Raw genomic sequence first — 22522 nt, 5'->3', positions numbered from 1 at the left:
CGTGTAGCCCCTCCAGATAGCTTCCATTTAGATCTTAAAAACCAGAAGGTGAAGTACAAAGCATCATTATAGCAATATTCTGGGAAAATGTAACTGTCTTATGACATCCTTTTGACGGAGGGCGATTGCGCCCCCAATATTTGAACGCTCGCCCCCCCACCCCCAGCCCCAACCCCACCAGGGAGAGGATGCGATACTGCCTTGCAATTGAAGTACCAGGGTGTAATTGAACCTGGTCTCTCTCAGATGAACAATTCACATTTTTCTGATTTAAAACCTGATCATTCATATCCCATTGTCAAAGACCAGTGATAGAGAATGTCATGGGGGCCGCATGCGGCCCTCCCGACCTTTACATGCAGCCTCAGATCAGCAGCACCACTGGGTTAATGTTTACGTGACTCTGCTGTCACCTAAAAAATAGTTACATAAATTACATGTACTTTAAGGTTAACTGAAATTAAAGAAAGGAAGAAAATAGGGTGTCCTAGACCGCTTAACTTTAGGAACACCATTACTTATAAAAACATCTTGCTGTAAAGGTATGATAAAGTCTGTTAATAATACATTAACATGCAGAACTGTTCACTTTAGTACATCAGATTATCAGTACATTGAGGAGTATTTTTTTTTAAGTACGTTTTCAAACATGAATTGGGAAACATTCATTCTTCTCCACACCCTGATAATGTCAATGTGCACCTTTTGAGGACTGGGGTTTTCTATTATACATGAACAACATATAGTTTATTAAATCAAACACTGGAGAATGCTTTGTACAGCACACATTCTGAAGTCATAGAATTCGAGGTCCTTACGTGCTAAAGAAGACCAGCATTTGCAATGCAATAGATCTTGCATTTGCATGATTTTGAGCAATTGTCATTATAAATTACTGAGTTTATTTATGTCTTCTGAAAACCTGCAGGCATATAAGTACAAAGTGCACTTGATAAAAAGCATTGTTACTTGCAATGCCAATAGGTCAAAGTTTGGAAAATGCGAGACCTATTGCATTGCAAATGCTCGTGTGAATGTGGATATGGGAAAAGCTAATAGTAGAACCGTTAGTGCCAGCCAGTACATGAGACATTAACGGAAGCAGCCCTGTGTATAAGGATGACTTGAGGCGCTGTGAAGTGGTACTGTGCGGCACTCCGCCCGCAGCAGTCCGAAGCAGCCGAAAAAGCTGCGAGCTGTAGTAGTGGGCCTCAGTTACGGGCCCCGGTTACAGGTCCGTGTTTGGCAAAGTGAAAGTCAGCCTGCGAGTTGCTGGAACGAATGTTCAGGCGGGCGCCATGCTGATACCTAAAGCTTGCCATTGTTGTTTGCACCTGTGTTAATTTAAATAGGGTGCTGTGCTGAAACCTAAAGCACAGAGGCCGGAGGGGGCGGCGGGAGGCAGGTGCCATTGTTGTGTGCGCCTGTGTTAATGTAAATAAAACAAGCATTTACAAAGCAATAGGTCTTACATTTACGCAAGTTTGAGCTATTGGCATTGTAAATTACAATGCCTTTTATTTATGTTTCGTTTTTTAAAACATAAATAAAAGGCATTGTCATTCACAATGCTAATAGCTTAAACTCTCACAAAAGCGAGACCTATTGCATTGGAAATGCTTGTCTTGTGTAACTATTGGGGCATTTCCGACGGTTGACCCTGGGAGTGAACACCCTTTTATTTGGGAACTGTACAGAGTGCGGTGATTCTCACCACAACGTTCAAGTTGTGTTAGTACAAGCTAGAATTTTACCGGCGGCATCTCCAATACTCGCAACTAATTTTTGTTGCTGTAATCTTAATTGAAAGGCTAATTTATTGCTCATCTCCTCTCTGTTCTCAAAGCACGAGAGATATTTTACCTGATAATTTGAACATAGTCTATCCCAAATCCTTTTCATCAATTGCATCCTTAACGTAGTCAATTGTCTGAATATAGCAGATGCCTTATTAGGATAGCCTCAGGACTTCAGTAAAAGTGCATGTTCGACTCTGCCCTTTCGGATAATGTAGCTGGTAGTCTGGCCCCAAACAAATGCTTTCAAGGCATCACAAACCATTCTAGATTTGGCAGACCCTTTATTAAAACAAGAACTTTCCATCTGCAACGGCCCTGTGCTGCAAAGTGTCCCAGGACGTTTTTTTCAAATGTTGGCTGCTATGCATTAACACAAGTTAGTTGCACAAGGACACATTCATTTTTGGTAGGCACTGGGAGATTAAGTGATTTTCCCAGAATCACAGGATGTTGAGCCAATGCTGAGGCTCGAACCTGGTTCCCCTGCTCCAAAGTCGGCAGCTCTGGTTGTTACGCCACATCCCCCACCTCAGGGCCAACACCCACTATCTTTGGAAGTGATACTTCTAAATCAATTAGGTGTGAGGAGGAAGAGGAAACTAAAACGCTTTGGGGGCCTTGCCAAGCTGAGAAACAGCCACAACACTATGGCCTGTGTATGCAGTCCTGCCAAGTATCACGCATCAGGCGTTACTCAAACGCATTTCAGTGTGGTGATCCGCATCAACGCACTGAAATGCATTATCATGCATTTACATAGTGTCTCAGCCTCAGTGAAGTGCTACCTAAAGCTGTAATATCATGGAGTTTGACAGCTGGCAGGGCGCTGCCCGTGGCATATGTGCGCTGCTCTTTCCAGCTCGTTGCTTATAGCGAAGGTTGCTGGCAGGCAGCTCACAGTTACAATGTATCAAGATTATGTCCTCCGGCGCAGTTCTTAAACAGCCTGCCTTCGTCGAGGTGTGTAATGCCTCCTACCATTACAGCCGGGCAGGCGCAGTCAGATTAAGCCATGCATTGAAAGTCTGGCGATGCAGGGTGACGTCACGTCCTGCTGCCAAAGGCGGGGAGTTTTTTGGGGAAGGACGCAGCAAGGGGCTGGTTACGGGTTATCTGGAACCAGCGCCGTAATCTTGGTGCTCGCAGAACTGCCTTCTGCTTGTCCCGGCCAGGCCGTCAAAAATCGCCCACATGGAATTCAATTATGGTCTGGCCTCACGTCACGGAGCCGGTGACCGGAGTTTGCAGTGGCAGCAGACTCACCGAAGAGAGGCATATGGCTCCTAGCTAGCAGAGCCTTCTTGAAATCTTTTTCAGCAAAGAAGGCTATTGCCAGAAGGCAGGCTAGCAGCTGGCTTAGGCCTCATGTTTTTAACGGCTAGACAATGTTTTCAACAGCACCTTGCACTGATTGCACCGCATCACTTAAGTTTAAATTCATGATATCAAGCACCGGACGGAAACCCACTGATTTTGGCAGCTGCCGGAGCCCATAGCACAGTTGATGCTTGCTGATCCTTAATTACCCTGGAAGCGCAATTCCCAAGGAAGTTATTTGTTGCAGCTAGGCGCACTCCGGAAGCGGGCGACCCAGCCGTAACCCGTATTACTGCGGCTCAGCTCCGAGTTTTAAGTAAGTTTGTTTCCATGGTTCCAAAATATGCTTTATTGTATAAATAGTGCTTAGCTCCTAGTCAATCAGTTGCCTGCTGTCCTGTCGATGAAGTTCTGCAATTAACCACACACACGTCACAGTCTCCTATGTAGTCGCTGCTGCTAATTTACGTTTTGGCAAACACAAACACTAACAATAACTTACGTGTTTCTGATCGTGCTCCACCGTTCACAGCCTCTTTGAAACGAGAGTGCTTTGCAATGATCTTTCAAATGGCCCATTGGCGGACAAAAGATGGAAATGTCGACAAAACACTTGCATAAAACAATTTCAGTCTCGCGTCACATGGCCGACTTAAAAAATCTCTGAGTCAGCCTTCCGCTGTTGCGGAACTAACATCGTTTATGTAAAGCAAGCCAAGTTACTTCGCTACAACAAGCGATCGCCATGACGTAGATTTTTCTCATTTTCTGCCGTCCCACTTGGACGGCCTGTCCTGCTTTTCTTCTGAAGTAAAAGGTTTATTATCTTTATGGGGCCATGTGTTTGATCCCATAAAGATAAGAAACCTTTTACGCCAGAAGGAAGGCAGGCCAGGCCATCAAAGTTGGACGGCAGAAATAGAGAAAAGTCTACGTCACAGAATGCTCTTTCCCAATGGCTTAGCATAAACGGTGACACCGGCCAATAGGAAAGAGGGGTGGGGCCTAAAGCCCGATACTCAAAGCCCCTCTAAATCATAAAATCGAGACGCAGCCTACGCAGGCGAGACCTAAAAACAATGTTTAGGAATAGAAATTGCAGGTCAATGTTCATAAGATGGATTCCGGAACTCCTTTCTAAAGACGGGCAGGTGGAGAGATTTCAGAAGAAAATGTGTTGCATTAAGGTATCATCAGTAGTATGTGTCCAGGCACAATCAAATAAGAGAAAAAGACATTCTCCGTTGCACATAAAGACCTCGCCTCCACTGTCGTCAAAACGGGTAAGACAACAGTAACGTGAAACGTCTATATAATACAAAGCGCTTAAAGAATTTGGCTGCGCTTAATGAAAACATGGATTAGACCCACGTGTGCCATTTATGCCTACCAATTTAGAATGCTGCCTAAGGATTTCTAGGCCCACATCTCCTGTTGTGGGCGGAATAGGAGCAATCATTCAAGAAAAGAGTGCTCACAGACTAAATAAAACATACTGAGTAACAACACAAGTAAAAGGTCAAGTCCTCAAGGGAGTATGCAAATGTAGACAAGGCGTTTCTAAGGAGGGACTACTAAGGCTATTCATGAATCAAAAGCAACCACTGAACTCACCTTCCAGTCCACTGTCCTACTGGACTTGCTTTAATGCCACTCTCCCACTGGACCCTTCTTCCAGGCCACTGCCCTGTTGTACTCTACTTCCAGGCCACATCCTTTCCTTCCAGGGCACAGCACAACTGAACTTGATTCAAGGTTAAAGTTCTAATGGACTGTCTTTCCAGGTCACTGCCCCGCTGGACTCTTCCAGGCTACATCCTTTTTTCTAGGCCACTGTCCCATTGAACTGGATTTACGGCCACCTTCCCACCAGACTCTGTCCAGAAATCACCGCTCACCGGCAGGTAAGGCTGTGCTTGTTCCCCGGACTGTGCTATTGGCTGCCCCCTTTGGTTCGTGTCTGGGGCCTGAGTGGGCAGTGACGGCTCAGAGTGTCTTGGTAGAGGAACAGAGATGTGAGCCTTACCACCGGGACTGGCCTTACTGTCAGCGGGAGGTGCTAAGCACTAACCTTGCACGAGAGTGTACCCCGTGCCCTCATCCGTGAACTTGTCTCCCAGGGGTCAGGCCCGTGTTCAGCGCTCCTTGCGCTCCCGCGAGTTTTCAGGGCTCTACAACCGTAAGGCACGTAGATAAATTCACATAGCAAGTGAATATATCTGAAACATCAACACAACAAGCTGCATAAAAGGACTAGGCATCTCAGTCAGATTGGTCAAACTGGGGCTCACACCTACTTCGCCCTCGTCACCTCAGCCATTGTAGAGTCGGTTCACCAGCCGTTTGGTTCAGTGAGTGGACTTCGAGGCGCTCTGTTTGTTTCACATGGAAACCTGGAACAAGCCTGTATTGCTGCTTAAAAGGCGTTCTTAAACATTACCAACCAGATAGAAGTCTGGAATGAAACACTATGTGCAATTTATATTTACCAGGAGTAATAAAACAACCCTTAGAGGCAGGGAGCTTCGATAGCAAGCAGTCCTTTTATAGAAAAGTCGCATAGTGACGACGATCTTAAACAACCAATGCACACGCCTCATAAATAAGTAGTAATAGTGTCTTTACCTGGGTCTCCGAGGAACTTTACTTGTGCACTTTTCCACTCTACTTCTGCACTATTTGTATTTCTTTTGCCTTTTGTTTGTGCTTTGGTATGTTTTTTTTTTTGTTTGTTCTGCATAATCAAGTGCTGGGAAGCTGCCTTTTGTGGTAACACGAGGCGATATAGATGTGCCCTCTGCCATTACCTGACATCCTGGGTGTGTCTGAGTCAATTGAAAGATGAATATGCTGAGCTTGTATTCGCAAAGCCTTTTATCACGAGGAGGCGTGGCTCAATCCAAATCCATGGAGACAGGTGGGTTAAATGAAGTCTGAAAACGGTCACCAGTGGAGGGCAGTGCAGATTTGAGCAACTGGGGAATTCATCAAAAGAACGCAAATATGTCTGTAAATGGGTTTCGGAATTGTATACTTATTTTCCTCGAAGTTAAATGAATGGTTAGGAAAATTACGTGAAAGCGTGAATTGTTAAAAAATGCACTTTGTGATATCTCGAGAGAAAATTGGAAACGCTGCCCTTCAGGATATGAGCAAAATTACTCCTAATCGAAGATTATGTCCTGGTGCAACAATTTTCGCTTGAACCTGCCCCCCACAACTAAATTTCCTGCCTAACACAGTCTTTTGCAGACGACCCCCCCTGCAAAAGCTCACGCTGGCGTAATTTGACAGTTCGTGTAATTTGCACGACGCACACAGGCAACACGTGAAATTTCGAGCAGTCCTAATCTGTAGGAGGTATATCCATGAGGGACACAGCCCTGAGAAAATAAAACGTGAGAGAGAGCGCTACATGTCTCTTGAGGTGCGTGAGCTTTCAGAGACGGATTAGAAGGCAGATGGGCGTCTGACCACTCAACCAGTGGTAGCTGGACTGAGACATCTGCCTCCCCTCACAGACGTCTGCAGACCAAGGGTCTGGAAACAGAGAACAGCCCATTCCTGGATTAGAAGGAGGGGCAGAGGTCCCACAAGCTATCCCTCCGACTCCAAACACCGATACACTGTTGGCTACCACGCGCGCTGTGCTGAAACGCATGCACATCTCCTGTCAAAGATGATCTGGAGCCGACGGGAAAAGGAAGGGAAAGTAAAAGCGCGCCATGCGCACATTGTCCTGAAAACGCAGATTGTCGTACACGTGCACATCGCCTGTCCGGGCGGGTGCACATCTCCTGTCCCCCTTCCGCCAAAAGCCACAACAATAGATCTTGCCAAGGCGAGCAGCGCATACGCTGAATCGCTAGGCAAGACCTAAAAAAGGAGGTAAAGTGAAATAAAATAATTGCCTAGGATCACACAGTTTGGTTAAGGAACGAAGCCGGGATTAATCCCAAGTTTTGTTTTCACATAGTGCAATGCAGACAGTGGATGTATACACCTAGCTTCCCTTACACCCACCCAAAACCCAAACATCACTTTGCTGGTATCAATTAAGGGTGGGCGTAGTTCGCGAAGTAGCGCTACGCGAAGCTCCGCGAAGTGCACTTCGCACTACGCGAACTTCACGTAGCACTACGCGAGCTGCGTAGTAGCATGTTCGCACTGTGCAAGATGCATTTTCAATGATTGCACAGTGCAGACAAGCATCCGGCACTGTGCAAGCATTCAAAACGGCATCTTGCACAGTGCGAGCTGTAGTTTTCTGCTGCTCGAGTAGATTATTACTCGAGCAGCAGCTTTCTCAACGCGAACAGGTAGTTTCTCATTGAGAGCGGTCGCGAGCATGCGCAACCACTCAAAAATGAGAAACCTGACCTCTTCGCGTTGAGAATCTCGCCGGGATGTCATTTTGCTTGCTCGCGGTCGCGAACATGACGTTCAGGACCGCGAACATGCAAAAAATGAGCGCTACGCTGCACTACGCATGTTCGCACTGTGCTACGTGCAGCTCGCGTAGTGCGAAGTTGCGAAAACTTCGCAAACTCCGCGAGCGTAGCGTAGTGCTTCGCCCAGGGTTAGTATCAATGCAGCCCTCGGTCACATCACAGACCAAATTTGTGGCCCAAGGGAAAATGTTTGTGAGTATCCATGCCTTAGACTATAGGCATTTAAACAGTCAGTACGGCACTCAACAATGTAGTCCTTAAAAAATACAAAACCGCATTGGACATTTCCATTGATTTTTTTCAGCCACAATCTGGAACCCCCGATACTAGATTAAATCACTTTCAGCGTACTTGGTTTCAAATGAGATATGGAAAACTCCCAATGGCCTATAAAACTAGCCCAGGTCTATTTTCTGCTCGCATTATGCTGCTTCTTCATGACATTGACCTTGCCACAGACTTTGCATACATTGAGTCATCAACGTGTGGTAGCACACGTTATTGGGAATTCCTTTGCTGATGAAGCAGCCAAATGTTCAGTTGCCACATCAGCAATTGCAGCAATCACTCGTTCTTAAACAAGAACAGATAGTGATATCTTTGCTGCAGTTAATGCAAATAAAAACTGCAACCCTCTGCCTAAGGGTTTTCCTTCTAAATATTTTTACCACCTCAATGAACAAAATATTCCTTTTGTAACAATCCCTAGGGCTGGTGATCATTTGATTACCAACCAAGACTGCAGACCTGCTTTAATGTTAGCAGTACGCAAAAGGTGCTGCCTCTGTACATGCTGGTGTCGCTGCCACTATTTTGCTGGTACTGCACGTTATTTGTGGCATGGCTTATATCAACAGGCTAATAAATATGTACTGTGTTTTGACATTTGTCAACAGATTAAAGCTTTCACAAGGCTCATCCACCGCAAACCCACTTATTTTCTAACTAGCATTTTGGCTGTATTTATTTGGATCATTGTTCTACTGATTTCGGACACCGCATACAATTTTATTTTACTTGCAATTGATTCTTGCATTCTATTCCTCTGCTTTGGCCAATGCGCTCGGCTAGCACTCAAACGGTCATTAAAGACCTGCAAGTCTTTGTCGGGATACATGCATGTTGTGCAACACACAGGGACCAGGGGCCGGCTTTCTCTTCCAAAGCATACCGAGATTTTATGGTATCCCTGGGTGTGCAGGTGTTGTAGAAAGAATGAACAGTAACGTAAAGCAGTACTTAACAGCTAGAATATTAGGCACTGGGCGTAGTTGGATTCATCACCTTTACGGGGTTTGGAGGGTTCTAAATAACCTCACTTGAAGAAGATCTCTGGGTGGGCGGACCCCATACGGAGGGCTTTTTGGCATCAAGATGTATGTTCCAGACCTTGACGGTCCAAACATTGTGGTGGCTGCTACGAACTTGGACGTAGATAATCGTTATGCTGTCTTAAAGGATCTACAAAAGTTTAGTGACGTCCACTCCAGCGACCATTTGCACAAGTGTCCCTCTTCGAGTATAGACTCAAAACCAGAACTTTCCGGCTGGATTCAGAAAATTGGGGCTCTCGTTTGGGAAAAGGAAGCAACCAAAAGGAAATATGAGCCGAACTACCGAGCACCTGCACCCATCCTTGAACTCGAGGGAAAGGATGGTTAAATTACACCATGGTCAAATGACACCATGTGGCTAATATTACATAATAGGCCAAGGGGTGTATGTGCTACTACACAGGACTTTCCACAGTGGGTAGTGAACACCACCAAAACTGTCACTCCCCATCCGTGGTGGTGAGACGGGTGAAAGGGGAGGCAATCAGTCCACACCAAGCAATATGACCGATGCGAGTACTGTCCACAATACTGCATCTTCTGCAGCTGACGTAATCTATAATGATCCACCATCGATGGATTCACCTCTTAAGGATATTTCAAGTTCTGATACAGAACCGAACCCTCCAGTTTTTCAACTAAGTGCTTCTGGGTATTACATGGATCATGATGATTTTTCTTCAGACAGTTCTTCCGTTTTACATACTCCAACATGGATCTGTGTTTTTATTTCATGGTTGAAACGCACTTATATGGTTCCGCCTTGGATATATGTTTGGATCACACTTTAAAAAAAAAATCTTTATTTTCCTGTGGATTGGATTCACTGCAGTTTTTTCCCCCGTTGATTAATGGCCACTGCCTCCCAAAACGTTTGGAAGGGGTGTTGGACCCCCATTCTTCTTATAAACAGAAAAGAGATTTGTTTCTAGTGAAAATTTCTGCTATTCCAGTAACTGATGGAATAGTTTGGGGTAAAGTTCCTTTCATCAAACTTGGTCATATAGTTTCTGCAGATACCATGTGTGTTTAAAGATTCTATGGGTGATGCAATAGTATCTGGGTTACATTCAGATGATAGGGATGTTAAAATTCTATGTTCTCGGACCTGCAATATTATACTGTTTTTAAATCAGATGACTTGTATCTTAATTCTGCTAATTATGCGGATATGTTCTGTTATCACCATTACAGCCATCATTACCAAGGCCAGTATTCAATCAATCAAGACATTTATAGAGCGCACTACTCACCCGTAGGGTCTCAAGGCGCTGGGAGGGGGGGTGCCTTTACTGCTCGAACAGCCAGGTCTTGAGCTTCTTCCTGAAGGAGAGGTGGTCTTGGGTCAGGCGCAGGTCGGTCGGGAGGGAGTTCCAAGTCTTGGCGGCCAGGTAGGAGAAGGACCTTCCTCCTGTTGTCGCTCTTCGGATGCGGGGGACGGCGGCGAGGCCGTGACTGGTCGAGCGGAGATGGCGTTTGGGAGCGTAGAAGTTGAGGCGGCTGTTGAGGTAAGTCGGGCCTTGGTTGTGTAGGGCTTTGTGTGCGTGGGTGAGGAGACGGAAGGTGATTCTCTTGTTGACGGGGAGCCAGTGCAGGTCTCTCAGATGTCCGGAGATGTGGCTGTTTCGTGGGATGTCGAGGATGAGTCTGGCTGAGGCGTTCTGGATCCGCTGGAGTCTCTTTTGGAGCTTGGCGGTGGTTCCGGCGTAGAGGGCGTTGCCGTAGTCCAGTTGGCTGGTGACGAGGGCCTGGGTGACAGTCTTCCTGGTCTCGGTGGGGATCCACCAGAAGATCTTCCGTAGCATGTGTAGGATGTTGAAGCATGACGAGGAGACGGCGTTGACTTGTCTGGTCATGGAGAGGGAGGAGTCCAGGATGAAGCCCAGGTTGCGTGCGTGGTCCGTCGGTTTGGGTGCGGTGCCCAGGGCGGGGGGCCACCAGGAGTCGTCCCAGGCGGAGGGCGAGGAGCCCAGGATGAGGACCTCCGTCTTGTCTGAGTTCAGTTTCAGGCGGCTGGTCGTCATCCACTCGGCTACATCTCTCATCCCTTCTTGCAGGTTGGCTCTGGCGGCGGCACTTTTCAGTTATTCACAATGGGAACAAACTGTCCAATTACCCCACCAGGAAGTACCAAAACTCTAAGGCAAATTCACGTATTTTACAGGTTATGACACTTAAGATCCTACATCATATTATTTTTAATTAGTTCCTACACCACCGAAAAAATATAGATGGTCACACAGACTAAACTAATATATACAGTCTGTCACCTAGTTAGCCCTTAAAGGCTAGGATTATGGAATGACACTATTAAATTGAAATCGATTTGGGGAACCAAATCTTGGCAAGTTTAATGGACAGAAACCTTGTTTCAAGCATGTTTAATTCCATCACAAATGATTTTTTTTATAACACCATCCAACAGACTATATGTCAGGAACTGGCAAAAATTAAAGGAATTAATGCCCCAAGTATTACCTCCAATACCAGCTCCAATAATTGGCAACATTTGACAAATTTTACTGAGGAACAACTCAATAGTAGTATGGTGCAGATTGGTACATTTAATTACACACTTTAAGGTCCACACGGTTGGTTATTGTGGCCAGTAGACAAATGGCTGTCATGCAAATTTCTTGATTCCACACTGACGTTTAAGACAAGCTGACCAGACCCCCGACATACACATTCACAGCATTCAGGTATAGTTACCACCTATTCGGTGGGGAAATTGTGGCAACAATGGTTGGAACATTATACATAGTCTGCAGTGAAAAAACATCTTTTGCTCTTGTAGGAATACATGGAATTATCAGATTTTTTTTATTAGGCCCTAAATCTCCGTATTCTAAAAGAATTATTTATGCTACATATGACATTTGAAATTGTTACAAATGGTAGCTGCTGCCCGTTCAAGACAAATTTATCAATATAATTTGGACAAAGTGCGTGCTGTTGCTGATAATAGTATTAATGCACTCCGTTCTGGCATTATTATTTAAATAATACAGTGTCATCTGTTACTGATATTATGCAAAGTGACATATCAACACTGTATCGGCCGAATCCAGACCATAGATGCGACATGGTCACGTATGTTTGCCAGACCTTCATGGCTACCTAATCTTAAGATCATGCCCTAAGGTAACTGCAGCTGGGTATTTGACATTCACTCCACAATAATTTGCTGGATATTGACCTTGATTGTGCTCTCCTACTCTCCATGAATTGCTCCCTTCGACAGTAACATTACTCTTGATCCGCAGTGGGAACCCATATAGTTCAGGCATCTGCCTGAATTTGATGTTCCTTCAACAGAAGGATATTTATCTCCATCTCCTCCCACCTATACTTCCCAAAAAACTGTTTTTGGAGATTGTTGTGAGCTCCCTTTTATTTGAATTTTTCATTTGAATAAGTCCAGAATGGATGGCAGTTGCCACCGATTTAAATACACAGACAGCACACTAATGAAGGATGTGTTACTTGTTTCCATCGTTTTGTAACTTCCAAAAATGCGCGTAGGGGCACTTCTGTCCACTTATAGTTCCTCTCTATTCATAAAATATTATTGAAGTATTTTCAACATTGTACTACAACTGCTATTACAATGCGTTATAATTTTTAGAAACCATTGATGTTTTTTGTAGTTGATGTCCTTGATATGTATATTTTTTGGGATTAATTGTTGTCTTCTTTAATTGTTATGTAGTCAGTAATTTTTGTTTTTGCTTTCATTGTACTTACATGATTTGTTTGCCTATGTATGTGGAGCTCACAAACTATGTAGCTATATTTGTTGATTAAAACCAATATTTTATATGTTAAAAAACAAACTGCAATTTAATTTTTAAGACTAATAAATTATAAATTCATCTGGTCTGATGTATGGAACCTTTATATCATTGACGCTTTGTTTTTATATGCAGATTTTTGGAGACGTTTTTGTCAAACTTTGTTACTTGTATCCTTCCCTGGATTCTTCTCCAAACATATTTGGCAACTCAGGGACCCTCTTTTTGTATTTGAACATTGTGTCATAGGCAGAGTCAGCCTATATCGATCATGCAGTTCAGATGGACACATCAAACCCTAAAAACTGAGCACGTACCTTGAAGGCATCTACATTCCTGCTTCTTATTGTCACCTTTCAATTTAACATGCAAACAAATGACAGCAATGAAAGAGGCAACATATACAATACTGCATTTAGAGAAGATGGAACAGCTCACATTTACTGTAGCTGAAACAACTTCAGCTGCATTGTTAAAACATGGGGTAATATCTTTACCCAGCATAACATTTTAATTCACAGCTTACATCAAATATTTCCTAGTTGGTAGATATGAACCCCCGAGAGGCAGCTTGATTCATGAATTGTGGTAAACCCCCTTTTCCTATCGTTGTGAACCTGCCAGCAAAAAGGTCTTCCTTACTGGAAAAGAATGCAACTCTCTTGTCGAACATTTACACGTGTGCAAACAAGTTACTTTGCACGAAGCATCTAACGCCACATTGGCAAATTTGGCTTGTCTTTTTTAAAAGAAATACAGGCTCCTCCAATGCTCCCACTTATTACTGTCCTTTCGAATTGTAGCTTCTTGATGCTTAGATATCAAGATTGCAGCGGAATGCGTGCAGGAAATTCATACGTTGTCGGTTTCTCAAACTATTACGTGCTGTAATAATGTTCTATTTCCCCCATGCACGGAGTTGTTGATAGCCCGATATGGCCTTCCATTCTGACTTTGAAAGCAGATTTTAATAAGCTATGCAGACAAAAAGCACTACTGTTTCAAAAAGCAGTGACTCTTACATCTGCCCAAAAGACCTTCTAATTACAGGTGGAGAGGGCACCTAGCCAAATACAGGCACTTCTAAACACAAACCTCCAACTAAATTTTGGTGAATTAGTTCATAGAATTTTTAATGTATCTAAACACTGCCAGTCTCGCACACTTCTTCAAAGCTTATAAGTTCAGGATTAGTTAGTTCCTTTCAAAACTATTTTCGGAGTAATAACGGCGTATTCATTTGCTTTTTTTTGTGTGTTTGGTGGATTCCTGCAGCTGTTATTCCTCATTTGCGGTATTATTATCCGATTTTTGCTTCCCCGCAATGGCTGTGACTGTCAAGATCCGCATGGCAGGGGGAACAACAACCCGAATACCGTGCTCCTAGCGCATCGGAACGACTGCGGACTACATTTCCCGTCATGCTGAGGGGCAGTCACGTAATGAACGCACGGTGCGTGCGCATCGCGTAATCAAAAGGAGCCCCGGGGGACTTGATTTTGCCGATAATTCCTTAGCAGCCTGGAGGACGGTTTGTGTTCGAGGAGTAGCGGTAAGAAAACGGATCTTACCCGCGATTGTCCTGTTAACTCTGCACGTCGTATTGACTTCCGTGTGTACCACGCTGAGGGCGTGGAGTCTTGTTGCCATTTCGGTTTCCTCTCGGCTGAGGGGGAAGTAAATGCGAATTCCTTTTGCTTGCTGCACGCTGTGTTAACATACGAGCCACGCAGTGAACGTGGCGACCTGTTGGATTATTGAGTTTCTCTCGGCTGAGGGGGAAACAAACATTCCAAGTGCAAGTAACTTTGATGCATATTCAGAGAACCGAGGCTCTAACCCCAGTGGACTAGTCCGACTAATTGTTACTTGGTGCTTTTGAGTTCAGGGTGTGGTATTTGAACACCCACAATCAAAGGCACGCTTTATTGTGAAACGGAGCAGAAAACCCTTTTCCGTTTCTATTGTTATGTTATATGCTTTTCCTACCACAACAATTGTTTATCATTTTCCCAACTTAGGAGACACAAGAGGGGTACTACTTCAGAGGGATTAATCTCACCCATTGAGGAATGTTTCTTACTTGTTTTAGGTAGGTGTGTTAAGCAGCCATGTACATAGCGTAGCCCTCATAGGTTAGGGTTTTCCTGATACGTGTCTCTATTTGTCGTTTTACAGCTGGGTAGAGTGCCTGGTACCTCCTCACTGCGTGTCTTCCACAGAAACAGTCACAAGTATTTTCCTTTACAGGTACGAGTGTGATTTACTGTGTAGTTCTCCTTTGAGTTAAAGGGACTAGGAGAAGTGGGTGAGTTAGAATCGCACGCTCGGGAGGGTTTTTCTAAACGAGTTGTTCTTTGTCATTTCAGGTCTCCCTCCCTGCTGTCCCCTTCCTTTGCCTCCCCAGTTGGACACCCTTAGCAGTCTGTGATATCAGATTCAGACTCTGAGGCAGTTCATAGGGGAGGTTATAGGCCTAGCAACACAGCCCAGAAGAGGCCAGAAAGCAGAGCCTGGCAGTGACATTTACAAGCCCTCTGTACCCATCACCGCTCCAGCAGTGTTCTGGGCTTATGCTTTGCTACTTTGGAATCTTGTGTCTCCAAGAAATGGACCTTGATTGGTCGCTAAGATTCCAACCTGCCTGGTTTACCTGCATGCAACCCGTGTTCCACTGTCTCTGGTGCCCCTTCGAATGAGCACTGGATAGCTGCCTGGCTTTGCAGACTCTTATTCCCATAGACATGGAAGTGCTGATGAATCCTTTATCGACCCATTACCAAAGTTGTTCTTTGGATGTGCGGCTTCTGCATGGTGCGAGTTATGAGCCACTCCTTCCTGAGGAGAGACGTGCATCTGCACATGAATCACCAAATAGTGGCTCTATTAACATGGATGCAGGTTGACCAGTAGCAATCTCAGCTTTAGCTGAGACCGAGGATCATGTTTGTTGTTTGGAACTTGTGACCTGGGCTATAGATCAATGGTTTTCTGCGGAGATGAACTCCATTTTGGAGCTCCTGGCCTTTGACTTTGCGAGTGACATCATGAATACCTCCAATGCAATAAACATTTGACTATTTGTCTAAATTGACATTTCTTTTTCCTTTCTCTGCTTTTAGATTAGTAATCATCCATAAAATAATTTGGCTACATAGCCGTGCTTTAAATTACTTATTCTAGGATTATATTCATATTGTTTAGTTACTTGTCATGCTATTGCCCAAACCAAATGGAGGGTGCTGTGCATTTCCTACAAAGCCACAAAAGAAGTTTTCCTTAAGTTAGCCTAACTATGCACATTGTAGACTGCTTTTGCTTTGCACTTATTACCAAATATCACATTTGTTTTGCGCCACATTGTATTTTCCCCACATAGCGAGAACACGTTTTTTTATTTTGTTATTTTCCTGGCATTTAGTCTGAACAGCCTAGGCAAGGTCAAACAACATTGCTTCTTGTTATTCTCTGTGGTCGGACACTAGCACCTAGATATAATAAAGCAACCCAGCTGCTGTTTTTCAACACACTTTTAGTCATAACTCGGGACGTGTCATGCTGGACGACTTTAGAAGAGACTGAGACGCAGACCAATGATCCTGAGGCAAGAGGGAGATGTTGGCTAGGATGTAAACAACTATCAGTGTATGCAAAGGTATAGAGTTTACCACTGCACCCAGAGATCTGTAGTCTATAAACACTTACCTTCAGTGGAAAGGCGGGGTTTGGGCAAATCTGTCAGATAATAGGACAGGGCTTTTTATTGTCTACGGTCTTTTGACAATGGTAATGACATTATTGACCTGCATGTGTTTTCTAATTGTGGCGCAGCTATTTCATATTCAAGCACAATAAGTTAAATAAATATTGTGAATTTCCTTGTGCCTCTTCTTTGTTTACTGTAGTAGACAAGTGCAATGGAGCGACCAAAGAGGCGGCGGTAGTAAAGGTTCCTTTCATGTAGAGTGTACATCCTTTTTCCCCACCAACAACTTGGGGGGGATGGGGTGGTCAGACTTAAGAGATTTCTACACAACTGGGAAACCCTCATTTCAGACTCGTGGGTCATTCAGCCGGTCCAGGGATTCTGTATAGAGTTTTACAGCTCACATTTCCAAAAGCTTCTGCCTATCATGCTAGCATTCTCCAAGTCATGGGGGCCGGGCTGCTAGACATGAAAGTGACAGTCTTATTCACCAAAGGAGCCATTTAGAGGGACAAATGAAGATTATTTTCACAAAGTCGATAACCAGCTAAGGCCCCATTGATTTGCTTCAATTAAACCTGCTGCTATACAAGTTTGTGCCAAGGTCATATCGTGACTCCCACAATTTAAGGCTTACATCGCCTAGTGTAAACATCAGCATTGCACTTGCTACCGCCATTCCACTTGTCCTTTACTGACCTTGATTTTAAAGCACAGCTCTTGCCAGACAGTTGGAGTCTGCTCATGCCCCATGTGGTCGTGTCTATCTGAGGTGTGGCTAGACTCCACGGACCCTACCTACCCGGACGACACTAACATTTAGGAGCTGCTTAGTTTGGATAGAGAACATACCTTTCCTTGCTCTATTCTGATGGCCTCGCCTGAAGTGTGCTTGACCCTCTCACAGATAGTTAAGTATAAAATACGGGCAAACACGATACTAAGCAGTCCAAACTTTCCTTTGAAAGCAGGCGCCACCTGTGTAATGCTGACCAGGATCCAGAGCCAAACACTACACAACTGAGCGAAGAACATGAACAGGATATTGATATATATGTGTTACTTCTGGATGTAAAAACGAGCTTCAAATCCATGGATTCCAAACTGGACTTTCTTACATTTCACCTGGACGAGGTCAAACACACCGTTGACAGACATTAAAAGCGACTTGACAAATGGAGACCAGAGTAACAGATGCGAATGATTCACAATCAGAATATAAGGAGCACGTTACAGATGGCAATGTGCTTCAACTAATGAAAATAAAAATGAGGACCTTGAAGCGCATTCTAGAAGTAATCTTGGCATATCTGAAATCCCAGAGACCACGGCTATCTCCAAGATGTGAGACTACAATGAAAATTTGTTATGTGAACTTTTGGGCGATAATTTATCGTCCATTTTCATAGTGGAGTGAGCCCACCGGTCTTTAGGACCTAAACAACCGTGGGAGCAACTCCACACCCTATAGTTGCCCAACTATTTAACTATTGCTATAGAATTGTAGTTCTGAGACTGGCTCGCGAACGTGGGTCTATTCAACACAAAGGCAATAGTATATCCCTCAATCCAGATTTTACTTTATTGGTTCAGGCAACCTGCAGCGAATTTCTGTCCCGCCAAGAAGCTTCTACAACAAGGTGGCAGCCCATACACTCTCCTTTACCCAACCAACCTACATATCCCCTTTGAAGGGAAAATACACTTTTTTCACAGATGCTACGTCAGCTTTAAAATTACATTACCAAGTCAAGGCGTTCTCCGGCGGTCTCACCTCATCCTGAGAAGGCCCGACTCAGTAACAATGATTGAATGTGCCATGCTTGTCATTTTGGCATCACCTTGTGGGAAACTGGGGGGGGGGTGTAGGGGAGCTACTATATGTCCTTGTCTCCACAGGATGTTTCCCAAACTACAATCACAGTCTGTTCAGAGTTAGGAAATGTATCTCAGCCAAATTGGGTGGTTGAGGTGGGCAGGGGAAGGTATGGGATTGGTCTCTTGTATTTTTGCCCTCCGTTTACTTTTTCTTTCCTTTCTTCATCGCACACCCCTCTCACTATTGACAGCGTGCACTGTGGGTTTCACTTTGCAGGCCTCCACTTGTCATACCCCATTTCACTACCACAAACCCTTATGACTAATATCTCATGTATTACTTTGAACATTTGCAGTCTTGATGGATTATAGAAAATCTTGCCTCATACACGCATACTTAAAAAGACAAAGTAGAAATTTGCTTTTTGTAATTAGCACGTCTGAGCCGCTCCTCCTCCTATGGTATATGGTGGGGGGAAATTTGCACCTCTAGATATTCCAATTATATCAGGGTGTCACAGTGCTTTTACGGAAAGAACCCCCATGGAAAATGTCACAATTTCTTATGGACCCCGGGAGGTGGTTTGTTATACTAGCAGGTGAAGTTGGCTGTGATATATATGGACCAAATTGTGATGATCCTGGCTTTTTTTTTTTTTTTAAGAGATCTAGGTGAAAATGACTACTCTAGGCCACCGTGCTTTGATTTGGGGAGGAGACTTTAAAGCTGTTATGGACGATCAATTAGGTGTTTGAGAGATGTCTGGCGGTGAGCACACCCACAGTCCTGATAAGGCACCTGTATCTAGCTTTTCATAATGCATGGTCCTGACTGGAATTTTGGCTGGTGGCTGAAGAAGTTAGCGCCGGGACACTTCAGTCTCCCATTTACAGAGTAGTTTAGCTGACCGTGCCCTGGTGCTGATGACACTGCATCTACCCTGTGCACCCCCTTGTGCTTTCAGCTGAAGACTACCAGCAGTCACGCTCCTAGATGCTGCATTTCGGTGAATTACGCAAAGACATACTAAACTTTTTCACACACAACTTGGATTCAGTTCAGTCAGCATCCACAAACTGGGAGGCATTTAAAGTGGTGATACTGTATTAGTACAATGAAATAAACGCTGGCTTAAATGACCAACATTTTAACTGTTTACGGGAGGCACAGAATGCATAAATCTTTCTAATCCTTGAATATGGAAAGACTCACATCTAGACAAGTAGAGAATCCACACACTGCCTAAAAGTGAAAGATAGGATTTACTTTAAGCTAAGACAATTGGTATACAAATGCCTTCAAGGGTTGTCCCTCTTATATTTGACTAGCAAGATCCTAGTCTAATCTCCATCTACAGAGTCTAGAAGCTCAACCAACTAGTGGACAAACCAGACTTTTAATTAACTTACAGAGGTGATCTTTTTTATGCTCAGGTTCTGACTTTTCAGAACACTCTCCCTTCAAATGAGAGAACTTGTTACTTTGTTTTTTAGTGGCTGAAATGAAATGCTAACCATCAGTCTAGTAAAAAGAATAAACAATACTAGAGCAAGAAAAAATAGAAAATTATCATAATTCGCAACATAAAAAATACAATGTCCAACACTTTTTTGTATACAAGTGTAGTGTAGAAGTCACTCATCAACAAAAACATCCAGAAATTAGGAGTGTAAAACACAGGTGCAATATCAAATAAGAAAAGTAGGGTATAAGGACCATTATAACTGGTATTTGCACCATTAACATTGCAAGTCCAGTGGGTCTGTCCAGTATTTATCTGTTGCCAACATTTATTCGTTTGCAGAATCAGCGTTAAGCTGTCTTGGCGGCAAGGGCGTGCTTTTTTCCTCACTAGTGAGAACTATCAGGGGGTTGGTGCACCGTTCAAAGACATGCAGGCCATAATTAAACTCGCGCTACGGCCACTTCATCATGTCATCCTTTCAACGTCAATTAAACAAACACCATTGACTTGTGTGATTACAGCTGCTAATTGAAAGTATAGAGCCAATTCAGTTTTATGGCGTGCTCTTTAACTGTAGACATACCCCTGCATGTTGAAAAAGATTCCTGGAGTATTCTGCTGCCATTTTTGTCCTTGATTGTCTCTCTCTCTACAGAAAGATAGGCAATGGTATGGATCGAGAAACAAAGTTGTACAACTAGTGTGCATTATTCCAAACAGCGTTGAGTGCTAACTCTTAACTTGTACGTCTCTATTGGCAAATACACAATTCCACAACTAATTCCAATCCACATCATTCCACTGCACACCACATACATCCATAACACCTGGGTTAAAGACATTGTCATTTACAACAGCAATAGCTCTAACTCAAGTAAATGCGATACCTACTGCATTTCCGATGCGTGTTTATATATCGCACACACAATCCTAAGGGGGATATAAAAAAAAAAACATTCTAAGCACTAACCGATTCAAAGAAATTAAAAAAATAATCATAAATACAGACGGCTTTGTTCCGGACTGGGTATTCGTAACACTGTTTATATGTAGACTGCAATAAAACCAAGGTGTGACTTAAATCCTCGAATTAAATAAAGTACATCGGACAGCACTACAAGAGGTTGCCAAGGATCGTGAAGCCTATTTGTAAGCCGATGCTTTATGAGGAGTTCTTAGACAGCCACCCAGAAGGAAGGTAACGTTCTGGGGGGACGAAACCGTAGGAATCCCATGGCAAAGGGCGGAGTGAGAGGAAGCAGCTGCTGAGCCGGTCAGAAGCACAGGTGATCTTGCTAGGTCGACCCAAACGTATAGTTTTATATTCAAAGTGATGACGGATGCATCTAACAAGGGCAGTCACAGACCTCGGATTCTGCAAGTCCCCCTGAAGGAGCGTTGATCTCTCGAAGTAAACAAAAGACAATAGCAGAAATTGCAACACAACACCTGTCGTTCTAGACGCACAAAATACCTCCCAACAAAGACACACCATCTACCCAACAGCTGTTCACAAATACCTAACAAAGTCGTGGCTAACATTTCAGTCTCAAACGCAACCTGCCACTTGACACCATACCCGCCCTTCTACATACAGCACTTGCCTCTGCCCTTACACCTGCCCGCAGGCAAATGTCAACTGAAAAGCCAGTCAGATCCATATTTAACGGCACAATTAAACACCAACAACAGATGGGGTACTGAACTCGTCCTCGCCCCTTTTAAACATGACACTGCTCTTTGGCAGGGAGCAGCCCTTAGCCGTTCCTCTGCAATGTCCCTAAAAGTCTACTGGGACGCTACAGTCACCACCACAAGAACCTCTTTACGCGACTGCTGATAGTTCAGAGTCTAGGGAGCTGCCAGAGCTAGGACTTCGGACCTCGGCCTCTGAAGGCCACCAGTACAGATCTCCTACAGGAAAGATTAGGATAAGCAGCGCACCCCTCACCTGCATTGACGCCATGATGGAATCCCCGCCCCTCCCCCGCACTCTGCGGCAGCCGCTGCTTCCATCACAGGAAACGGCCTAGCGACGGCGCATCGATCACGTGGGTAGCACGTACCTGGAAGAGAGTACGCATGCGCCAACCTTGCAGATTAACCACGCCTCCTCTTTAAGAAGGAAGTTGCACAATTTCTATTCCAGGACCGGAGACTTCAGATTATGCAAACAAACAGCAAAGAAAGAGAATTCCAGCACATTTTTTATTCAGCTGATTAGCTCGCTGTTCTTGGGTTCTGGTTATAAGTTTGAAGGAAGGAGCGCTGTGCGAAGAGAACCCACGAAAACGCTTCTGGACAGAAGGGGTTATGGGTTCCATTTGACACCGATGTTTAATTAAGGGGACTCCGCTTCTCTTAGAATCAACCATGGTGCTATCTTGTGCTTATATACTTCATCGTGTGAAATTGAAGCAACGCTGGATGGGCTTTGCACCGTACAAATAGGGGATGCCACCTAAATAACTGGGGATTGGGTTTCAAAATCATCCTAAAGCCGGTATTTTTAGCCGTTATCTGTACATACTTAAAACAGCAACTGTAAATAGAAAACACTTTTAAATGTGTTCTAGAGCTAAACACTTTTAAATGTGTTCTAGAGCTGCGTTACAGATAACCAACTGGAAAGGGACACAGGAAAGTCTAGTTACAAATACATTCGATTTTATTTATCAAAAAAAAAAAATTACCCAGCTGCATCACCAGAAGAAATCTCATTGCCAATGAGTACAGCTCAGGAGGGGCGAATCTTTAGAGGTTTTCGGCTCTTTCTTGAAAGTCAAAAGAGAGGCAGCTCAGCGCCGGCTCACTGGTAGTGCGTTCCACAACTTAGC

General features: G+C 44.1%; 1 protein-coding gene across 2 annotated transcripts in view; it reads right to left on the bottom strand.

The window, feature by feature from the left end:
• The window catches only part of UBE2W (ubiquitin conjugating enzyme E2 W), a 208529-nt gene extending 186745 nt beyond the window's left edge, over positions 1–21784 (bottom strand). The window contains exon 1 of one of the 2 annotated variants that reach the window (XM_078687140.1): positions 21752–21784. In XM_078687140.1, the coding sequence (XP_078543266.1) occupies positions 21752–21769 (18 nt within the window). In that variant the 5' untranslated portion in view covers positions 21770–21784. Of the gene's footprint in view, positions 1–21636 lie in introns of both variants that reach the window. The other variant, XM_078687141.1, reaches the window with a different exon arrangement.
• Between the last annotated feature and the right edge of the window lie 738 nt (positions 21785–22522).

This window comes from Lissotriton helveticus, chromosome 4_1, assembly GCF_964261635.1.
Source record: "Lissotriton helveticus chromosome 4_1, aLisHel1.1, whole genome shotgun sequence".
NCBI lineage: Eukaryota > Metazoa > Chordata > Amphibia > Caudata > Salamandridae > Lissotriton > Lissotriton helveticus.
This window is presented reverse-complemented; position numbering and strand designations above follow the sequence as displayed.